The following is a 10,936-nucleotide window of genomic DNA, read 5'->3' on the forward strand; positions in this document are numbered from 1 at the left end:
GGGACAGCGCTGGGGAGGGGCCAGACGCTCTGTGAGCATAAGACAAACAGGAAGCGTGCACATCTCAAGCATAGAGCCACTGAGTCAACTGAGTCCATCTACAATGTCAGACGAAAAAGGACAGTGCACATCTCAAGCATAGAGCCACTGATTCAACTGAGTCCATCTATAATGTCAGCCGAAAAAGGACGCCGCCAGATAACTTGTTCCTGGTGAGCAGCAGTACCGGGGGAATATGAGGAAGAATGAAAAATGTTGGACTGTTCTGAGGAAACCCAAATCCATGCATTTTTACCAAAGATGGCAAATATGAAATGCAACAATTTCTAGTAAATACCTTAATTCGTGAACCAGGTGCGCCGTAATTCTTGTGCCAGATCCTCCCAGGGGATGACCCAAAGCAATGGCTCCACCATTCACATTGGTTTTACTTGGGTCAAGACCCAAACTCTTCTCGACGGCTAAGTATTGAGGAGCAAAAGCTTCATTCACCTAAAAATAACCAAAACACAGATAAAGATCCTTGTTCATAAGCTGATTTTTAACTGAGAATTGTCCAGTCCTACTGATGACTAATTTTGTTCTTTTTTTCCTATTTAAACTACCTTACAATGTTATTTTATCTTACACTCTTTGTAAAGATATCAGGTTTGAAAATGAGTGTATTTACTAACTGATACTTGAAGTCAACTGCGTCCCTTGGAGAAAAGAAATCCTCAGCAATGTTCTAAATGGATACCTAGTAGAGGCAGTGGGAGACGGCCCACAGGTTCTGGGGCCAGAGGGATGGCTCAAATCTCGCTGTATGCATGTTCTTTAAGCTCTTGACACTCGAGGTTCCTTCAACAGTAAAATGTGACTGTAGTACATTCTAGGAGTTACTGTCCAAGGTAAATGAAGTCAAGTATTAAGTGTCTAGTGTATTACAGGTAATACACTACCAATCATTCAGTAGATGGTTGCTATTATTATTATTATTACCCAGTACTACTAGTCATTCTTCCAAGATTAAGCTGACACACAACCAAGGATAACCTTCAGAGTCAGATACATAGAGGAATGGTTACCGTGCTGAAATATGGCAGATCTGGAAAGTAGCATATTGTATTTACTTAACAAGGTTGGCTATGAGAATTACCTTCCTTCAAGTTCATAGCACTATAGTTTCATGTGATATTAGCTAGAAAATTTTATAGGTAAGAAAACTGATTTTAAGAAAAGTAACTTTTACAGAGTCAAGATCAAAATCCAGCCTTGTGTTCTTTCCTACTATATTTTGTGTTTTCCCAAGATGGTGTTTTGTTTGTCCTTAGGTCCTACATTAGTTTTCCATTTTATATGGTCATGTTTAAGGTGGTACTAAGAGACCTGGAATATGAACTAGTGAAACTAGGTTTTGAACCATGGAAAAACTACCACGTGATCATCAGAAGTCCCACAATCATATCAAAGTACTGAGAGCTATGTCCTTGAGTACATATACACCTATAAATGATTACGAACAGCTCTGAAGAGCTGACATAGTTAAAGAGTTTTAAGTGTGAAATNACTCATTCAGCTCCGCGTCTCAATCTTCTCCCCAATCCTCAGTATTGGTTTATAGTTACAACACAAGGAATTCAAGAAACTGAATATTTTTATTAAAAGAAAGTGGTAACACAGGAGAGAAAGGCTGGAACAGATCTAGAAGTTGAGGTGTGCTGTGAGAAAGGAGAGAGGCCACGAGGTCACAGGGATTAAGAGGAAGCTGAAGAAGGGGGAGTGAGCAGCCAGCCTCTCTGATTTTTATATAGTTTCAGATTTTCGTGGCACCTCTAAGTAAGTGTGACAAGTGGAGTTTGCCCATGTGAAAGGGCAGATGATTCAGAAGCATTTCATGTCCTTTTCCTAAAAATTAGGCCCCTCTAGACCACAACGTGTTCTCGCTCCTCACTCCGAGAGAGAAGCACCTAGAACTTTCTGGTGCACATCACCCATTTCAACTCCATGAATTAGTAAACAAGGGGCGCCTGGGTGGCTCAGTTGAGTGGCTGCCTTCAGCTCAGTTCAAGATTCCAGGGTCCTGGGATCGAGCCCCGTGTTGGACTCCCTGCTCAGTGGGGAACCTGCTTCTCCCTCTCCCTGCCGCTCCCCCTGCTTGTGCTCTCTTTCTCTGTCAAAGAAATAAATAAAATCTTTATAAAATTAAAAAAAAAAAAAGAAAGAAATGAAATGAGTCCCATTTACCTTAACCTAATAGGAGCCAGAGTGATTTTTTTGGCCTGACGTATTTGGTTTTGTTTGCTTCTTCCTAACAGAGCAAAATGGTCCAAAATACACAGTACCAGATGGAGGAGCTCTTGTATTAAAACTGAGAAGTATCAGCCGCGTAGAAGGGCTCCTCCTGGAACCCTNGGGACAGCGCTGGGGAGGGGCCAGACGCTCTGTGAGCATAAGACAAACAGGAAGCGTGCACATCTCAAGCATAGAGCCACTGAGTCAACTGAGTCCATCTACAATGTCAGACGAAAAAGGACAGTGCACATCTCAAGCATAGAGCCACTGATTCAACTGAGTCCATCTATAATGTCAGCCGAAAAAGGACGCCGCCAGATAACTTGTTCCTGGTGAGCAGCAGTACCGGGGGAATATGAGGAAGAATGAAAAATGTTGGACTGTTCTGAGGAAACCCAAATCCATGCATTTTTACCAAAGATGGCAAATATGAAATGCAACAATTTCTAGTAAATACCTTAATTCGTGAACCAGGTGCGCCGTAATTCTTGTGCCAGATCCTCCCAGGGGATGACCCAAAGCAATGGCTCCACCATTCACATTGGTTTTACTTGGGTCAAGACCCAAACTCTTCTCGACGGCTAAGTATTGAGGAGCAAAAGCTTCATTCACCTAAAAATAACCAAAACACAGATAAAGATCCTTGTTCATAAGCTGATTTTTAACTGAGAATTGTCCAGTCCTACTGATGACTAATTTTGTTCTTTTTTTCCTATTTAAACTACCTTACAATGTTATTTTATCTTACACTCTTTGTAAAGATATCAGGTTTGAAAATGAGTGTATTTACTAACTGATACTTGAAGTCAACTGCGTCCCTTGGAGAAAAGAAATCCTCAGCAATGTTCTAAATGGATACCTAGTAGAGGCAGTGGGAGACGGCCCACAGGTTCTGGGGCCAGAGGGATGGCTCAAATCTCGCTGTATGCATGTTCTTTAAGCTCTTGACACTCGAGGTTCCTTCAACAGTAAAATGTGACTGTAGTACATTCTAGGAGTTACTGTCCAAGGTAAATGAAGTCAAGTATTAAGTGTCTAGTGTATTACAGGTAATACACTACCAATCATTCAGTAGATGGTTGCTATTATTATTATTATTACCCAGTACTACTAGTCATTCTTCCAAGATTAAGCTGACACACAACCAAGGATAACCTTCAGAGTCAGATACATAGAGGAATGGTTACCGTGCTGAAATATGGCAGATCTGGAAAGTAGCATATTGTATTTACTTAACAAGGTTGGCTATGAGAATTACCTTCCTTCAAGTTCATAGCACTATAGTTTCATGTGATATTAGCTAGAAAATTTTATAGGTAAGAAAACTGATTTTAAGAAAAGTAACTTTTACAGAGTCAAGATCAAAATCCAGCCTTGTGTTCTTTCCTACTATATTTTGTGTTTTCCCAAGATGGTGTTTTGTTTGTCCTTAGGTCCTACATTAGTTTTCCATTTTATATGGTCATGTTTAAGGTGGTACTAAGAGACCTGGAATATGAACTAGTGAAACTAGGTTTTGAACCATGGAAAAACTACCACGTGATCATCAGAAGTCCCACAATCATATCAAAGTACTGAGAGCTATGTCCTTGAGTACATATACACCTATAAATGATTACGAACAGCTCTGAAGAGCTGACATAGTTAAAGAGTTTTAAGTGTGAAATCTAGAGTCAGAAATTCAGGGACATTATTTGCAAATATAAGTATGAATATTAAGCAGCCCCCTTGAGGCTTTTAGAATGGAAGAAGACATTTAAGGATAAGCTGTTTGTCTAAAACCATGGTTTTCTGGATGAGAAAAACCACACTGGAGATCACACCTGTGCTGAGTGAGAAGCTCCTTCTCTACCAATTTAAATAGAGATTTCCTTTGTTGTATTAGCTATTTCCCAATGTCAAGCAGCATAGATGCTTAATTACCTAAAATTTTAACAGTCCCCGAACGTAAAATGTATATAATCCATCTTTAAGTATTTTCTTTTCCACTCTTCCTTTTAATTGTGCTAAATGCTTAAGATGCCTTTGCTCTAAACTAACATTAAAAAAAAAAAACCACCATACTTATAATAAACTTAAGTTTTCTATACCAAAAATTATGACATCCCAAAACTNGGGACAGCGCTGGGGAGGGGCCAGACGCTCTGTGAGCATAAGACAAACAGGAAGCGTGCACATCTCAAGCATAGAGCCACTGAGTCAACTGAGTCCATCTACAATGTCAGACGAAAAAGGACAGTGCACATCTCAAGCATAGAGCCACTGATTCAACTGAGTCCATCTATAATGTCAGCCGAAAAAGGACGCCGCCAGATAACTTGTTCCTGGTGAGCAGCAGTACCGGGGGAATATGAGGAAGAATGAAAAATGTTGGACTGTTCTGAGGAAACCCAAATCCATGCATTTTTACCAAAGATGGCAAATATGAAATGCAACAATTTCTAGTAAATACCTTAATTCGTGAACCAGGTGCGCCGTAATTCTTGTGCCAGATCCTCCCAGGGGATGACCCAAAGCAATGGCTCCACCATTCACATTGGTTTTACTTGGGTCAAGACCCAAACTCTTCTCGACGGCTAAGTATTGAGGAGCAAAAGCTTCATTCACCTAAAAATAACCAAAACACAGATAAAGATCCTTGTTCATAAGCTGATTTTTAACTGAGAATTGTCCAGTCCTACTGATGACTAATTTTGTTCTTTTTTTCCTATTTAAACTACCTTACAATGTTATTTTATCTTACACTCTTTGTAAAGATATCAGGTTTGAAAATGAGTGTATTTACTAACTGATACTTGAAGTCAACTGCGTCCCTTGGAGAAAAGAAATCCTCAGCAATGTTCTAAATGGATACCTAGTAGAGGCAGTGGGAGACGGCCCACAGGTTCTGGGGCCAGAGGGATGGCTCAAATCTCGCTGTATGCATGTTCTTTAAGCTCTTGACACTCGAGGTTCCTTCAACAGTAAAATGTGACTGTAGTACATTCTAGGAGTTACTGTCCAAGGTAAATGAAGTCAAGTATTAAGTGTCTAGTGTATTACAGGTAATACACTACCAATCATTCAGTAGATGGTTGCTATTATTATTATTATTACCCAGTACTACTAGTCATTCTTCCAAGATTAAGCTGACACACAACCAAGGATAACCTTCAGAGTCAGATACATAGAGGAATGGTTACCGTGCTGAAATATGGCAGATCTGGAAAGTAGCATATTGTATTTACTTAACAAGGTTGGCTATGAGAATTACCTTCCTTCAAGTTCATAGCACTATAGTTTCATGTGATATTAGCTAGAAAATTTTATAGGTAAGAAAACTGATTTTAAGAAAAGTAACTTTTACAGAGTCAAGATCAAAATCCAGCCTTGTGTTCTTTCCTACTATATTTTGTGTTTTCCCAAGATGGTGTTTTGTTTGTCCTTAGGTCCTACATTAGTTTTCCATTTTATATGGTCATGTTTAAGGTGGTACTAAGAGACCTGGAATATGAACTAGTGAAACTAGGTTTTGAACCATGGAAAAACTACCACGTGATCATCAGAAGTCCCACAATCATATCAAAGTACTGAGAGCTATGTCCTTGAGTACATATACACCTATAAATGATTACGAACAGCTCTGAAGAGCTGACATAGTTAAAGAGTTTTAAGTGTGAAATCTAGAGTCAGAAATTCAGGGACATTATTTGCAAATATAAGTATGAATATTAAGCAGCCCCCTTGAGGCTTTTAGAATGGAAGAAGACATTTAAGGATAAGCTGTTTGTCTGAAACCATGGTTTTCTGGATGAGAAAAACCACACTGGAGATCACACCTGTGCTGAGTGAGAAGCTCCTTCTCTACCAATTTAAATAGAGATTTCCTTTGTTGTATTAGCTATTTCCCAATGTCAAGCAGCATAGATGCTTAATTACCTAAAATTTTAACAGTCCCCGAACGTAAAATGTATATAATCCAGCTTTAAGTATTTTCTTTTCCACTCTTCCTTTTAATTGTGCTAAATGCTTAAGATGCCTTTGCTCTAAACTAACATTAAAAAAAAAAAACCACCATACTTATAATAAACTTAAGTTTTCTATACCAAAAATTATGACATCCCAAAACTAGCCACAACTATGGCGTAAAAGCCAAAGGTAAGTTTGGGGGAGGGGGAGTTTTAACTTGGGGAGAGGGCAAGAAACTTCTAGATCTGGCACCAGATATTCATTTTCTATTACGTCAAATCTTTTGCTTGTATTTTTTTCATTTTAATCCATAAAAGGTCAAAGTTATTTCTTTTTCAACCACCTTATATAATATTCAATTCAATTCAACGAGCGCATTGGCAGTCTAAAATGCAATATTCTTATAAGGTTCTTTTTTTTTTTTTTTAAAGATTTTGTTTATTTATTTGAGAGAGAGAGCACAAGCAGGGGAAGTGGCAGGCAGGAGAGGGAAAAGCAGGCTTCCCAACAGGGAGCCTGATGCGGGGCTTGATCCCAATACTCTGGGATCATGACCTGAGCAGATGGCAGACACTTAACCAACTGAGCCACCCAGGTGCCCCAAGGTTCTAAGAAGTTTCCAGGAATTCATATTTTAGTAGGAGAAATCAAGCTGTTTTAATTATTTGAATATACATAGAGCATCTTAATCAGGTAGAGAAAAGTACCAACCCAAAGCACAGAAGGAAAGTAACACTTTGACGCACATTATCTGGAAAGGCTAATATGTGGAAACAAAAAAAGCTATAAAATACCAAAATAAAGCCGTTTATGCTATAAACACTGGTGATTTATTCATGTCAAATAGTGTAACACTTACCTCTACCAAATCCATGTCCTTAAGACTCTGTCCTGTTTTCTTCAGTGCCCCATTGATAGCAGGGACAGGACCTATAGAAGAACAAAATCAGTTTCATCTTAAGTATTAAATTTCTCCTTCTTTACTAAACAAGCAAGGAAGGAAGATCACGTAATGTTATTAGTAGCCACAAATCTTACTACCTTGATAACATTATTCAATGATGTGACAATAAAAAAACCCAGAAAACAGAACCAAAGTGAAAAGCTGGTTGTGCAAAACTGTAAGTGAGAAGCTCACATGGAAAGTTCTCCCGGAAATGTCTTTAAGAGTTCAGACAGCTAGGGCGCCTGGGTGGTTCCCTTGGTTAAGCATATGCCTTCTGCTCAGGTCATTAATCCCAGGGTCCTGGTCTTGAGCCCCGAGTTAACCCCCTGCCCCCGCTGGTGCTCGTGCTCTCCTTCTCTCGCTCTCTCTCAGATAAATAAATAAAATCTTAAAAACAAAACAAGAGTTCAGACAGTCCAAGGAGTCCTCTATGGGGTTTTGCAGTCATTTACAGATCATGCTTCATACCAAACATCAAAGCAGACAAATCACACGCATTCCTAGTAGAGAAGTGACTGTGGCCACTCCCTGAATTTTCAGGCCCATCTGGACAAAAGGCAAAAACAGCAGCAGCATCTCCACACGGGCACAGCAAGACAGGAAGCCACCATGCACTTTAGGGAAAAGATAGCTGAAGCCAAGAAGCGTTTATAATGCCACTGGCAGACAGAGATTTTAAACAAAACAAAACCCCCACTGCAGAAATGCAAATCTACCTAGTAAGACTTCTGAAACTTTAGCTCCCGGATCACTGATGATCACCAGTAACAGTTTAATGCTGCTCATAATTTTTAAGTATACTGATATTTTTTCCCAAAAGGGACTACTTCACTATCTATTCTCAGAGAATGAAATTGCCATAAATGTCTAAAAAGAAATATGTCGTATATTCTATTGCATTTAAGTAGTCAAATATTCTGCAATAAGTTTCATAAACATGCCTAAGGTAAAATGGGAGATCAGACTTTACAAGAAAAGCATAATGCAATCTAAAGACCACGGAATTTTGGTCACCTAGTTAAAATGTTCTTTAGACAACAGTCGGCCTACTGGTCAAGGACATCCAGTTAGCACTTTTCAATCTCGCGACCGATTTAACATAGAACCTAGTTCCAGACTCTCTGTTATGTCTACGGCACAAAAGTAGGATAGACAGTCAACACTAGAGCATCAGGTGGCCAGCATGGTCAGGGGATGGAGTATCCTACAGGCCCCAATGACACACAGAACGAGAAGCTGACTCAACACACCTCCTTGTCTTCAAATCCGTGGTAAGCATGACTCAGTGTGTTCCTGTTAACTTAGTTACAGTCAACTGCTACGCTGGGCCACAACCTGAGTTTCTAAGGATTGTTCCCGTAACCTGTTATTTACTGGGACTCAGAAAGTTACACTAGTCATGCTGGGGAAAGGAGACCTCATTTTTGTCCTACCACTAATAGCTGTGTGACCTTGGGCACCCTTTTTTTGGGCTATGAGCTTCTCATCAGAAGTGCTTTGAACTGGTTCTTAACCTTCTTTTTAACCCCTGGAGTCCTTTCTACAAGTAAAGCCCAATAAAAGATAAAACCAGAGCTGCTACAGCTGCAAAGGTTCAAAGCTTCCCCCCACCGCTGCCGCCACCGAAGCTTTCCAGGGAGCGCTGTCCTTCCATACGTGTCCTTCCTGGGAGCCATTACTAGTCTCAAGTCCTGGCTTTCCCCCGTTTTCTGGGTCAGCAGCTACTCTTGCAAGGTTAAGGACTGCTTAATGTTGGATAACTATAAACCGAGGACACTATTCTTAGAAATCGGACTGATGAATCAATCCCCACTCTCAATAACCACTCTCCCTTATTTATTCATTTGGGGCACTCCATGTAGTTACCTGTTTAATCCCATACAACAACTGACAGACAGCTGTCTGGTTGAAGGGACATCTGACACTGGGACATTTGGCATTTATGGCTCTGTTCAAGCCCTGAGGAAAAAAGCAATCCCTCCACAATGGTATTCATTGTACTACAGGGCCAACATCCAGACCCTGGAAGAGAAGGAAGGAAAACTACATTTTCTTCACTATGTTAATGTATCAGAACCTATTCAATGAGGTTAAACTGAAAAAGAACCAAAAATAACTACCTACCTATATCAGATAAATTTGATTAATCATCAAAACGATGCAGGTACACTTAAAAAAACCCCATACTCCCCAGGCTCCACCCTAGAACTACTGAAACAAAATCTTTTGGGGTGGGGTTATGGGTAGATTTTGATGATCATTTGGGGTCTGAGAAATCACTATTCCAGACACTGAGGTGAGAAATGCCATACATCAATATACAGAGGTTTAATTTTAAGCTAACTTCCATCTCTAAAACAAAAGCAGTGTTTTGCTGATAGTAGCTAAAAGCTAGTAAGCTTTTAAGCCTGAAACACAGAAAAAATTCACTTTTAATGGATGGTTATATAGCTTGTAGTTTTGGTTAAAGTAATTTGAAACACAGTGAAGGCGACAAAATATGGACATGCTGGCAAATATGGCTGGGTATAAACTTAGTCCCAAATGAGCACAAGTGGTATTACTTGAGAACCTTGAGGTGAACACTGAAGGATCTCTGAGAACTCAGCTCAGCAACAGGTTATCTCCCATTTACCTTGGGACCTACTTTCAAACCCAATTAGTTAGCTGGAAAAGGCCTACCTAAGCTCATAGAAAAATCTCTGGACCCACCAAGAATCTGAATCTAGCTGTAGGGTAGGCTTTTCTTCGGGGTATGAGGGCACAGGCGGGATATGACAGAGCCTCCAGGCACTAATATTTTTGTAAGTGAGGCTCTTCATCGATTCTGTTTCCTGGACAATGATGACAAAAATTATTAAAATTCAGTGTCATCTGAGGTTCCTAGGAGTGCATCCAGCAAAAAGGTCTTTGTTCTCCTTCTAATTCATATTTTCAAACCAAGAAAGAGTATACCACTGGCCCCTGAACAACGCAAGTTTGAACTGAGCAGGTCCACTTACATGCAGATTTTCTTGAGAAATACAGTGCAACTCTATAAATGTATTTTCTTACAGTTTTTTTTTCTTTAAGATTTATTTATTTGTCAGAGAGAGAGACAGCGCACAAGCAGGGGGAACAGCGGGCAGAGGGAGAAACAGGCTCCCTGTTGAGCAAGGACCCCAACATAGGACTTGAACCCAGGACCCCAGGATCAAGACCTGAGCTGAAGGCAGATGCTCAACCGACTGAGCCACCCAGGCGCCCCTTCTTACAGCTTTCTTAATAACATTTCCTTTTCTCTAATTTACCGTAAGAATACAGTGTATACTGCATATAACATACAAAATACATGTTAAAAGCTTATGTTATGGGTAAGGCTTCTGGGGAAGTAGGCTGTTAGGACTTACATTTTGGGGGAAGCAGCAGGTATACTTGGATTTCGACTGTGTGACAGCTGGCAACTCTACCCCCACACTGTTCAAGGGTCAACTATACACATTTGTAGGGAGTTCTCCTTCTCATATTTGCCAGTCAGTATACACTATAATTCATTTTCCTATTAAGCTACAGCTGTGCCAGGTGGTTGTGACTTCGACTTCTGAGACAACACGGTGAGAAGAGCACTTGAATTAAAGAGGCCCGGTTCCCATTCTGGCTCCATCACTTACCAATCTGGAACTTGATAAGACAACCTCCCCAAGCCTTCATTTCCTCCCTCATAAAGGGGTTGTGGGAAGAGGAAATGAGACACACCAGCGACTGCATGCAGAACTCCCAGCATTCAGT

At 40.2% G+C, this 10,936-nt stretch overlaps 1 protein-coding gene across 1 annotated transcript in view; it reads right to left on the minus strand.

The window, feature by feature from the left end:
- ACAA2 (acetyl-CoA acyltransferase 2) overlaps positions 1 to 10,936 on the minus strand; it is a 49,722-nt gene that overhangs the window by 1,419 nt on the left and 37,367 nt on the right. Inside the window, exons 8-9 of the mRNA XM_002927779.4 lie at positions 7,082 to 7,152; positions 4,727 to 4,881 (exon numbers count right to left, since the gene is read on the minus strand). Coding sequence (XP_002927825.1) covers positions 4,727 to 4,881; positions 7,082 to 7,152 — 226 coding nt within the window. The remainder of the gene's footprint in view (positions 1 to 4,726; positions 4,882 to 7,081; positions 7,153 to 10,936) is intronic.

Source organism: Ailuropoda melanoleuca, chromosome 14 (assembly GCF_002007445.2).
Source record: "Ailuropoda melanoleuca isolate Jingjing chromosome 14, ASM200744v2, whole genome shotgun sequence".
Classification (NCBI taxonomy): Eukaryota; Metazoa; Chordata; class Mammalia; order Carnivora; family Ursidae; genus Ailuropoda; species Ailuropoda melanoleuca.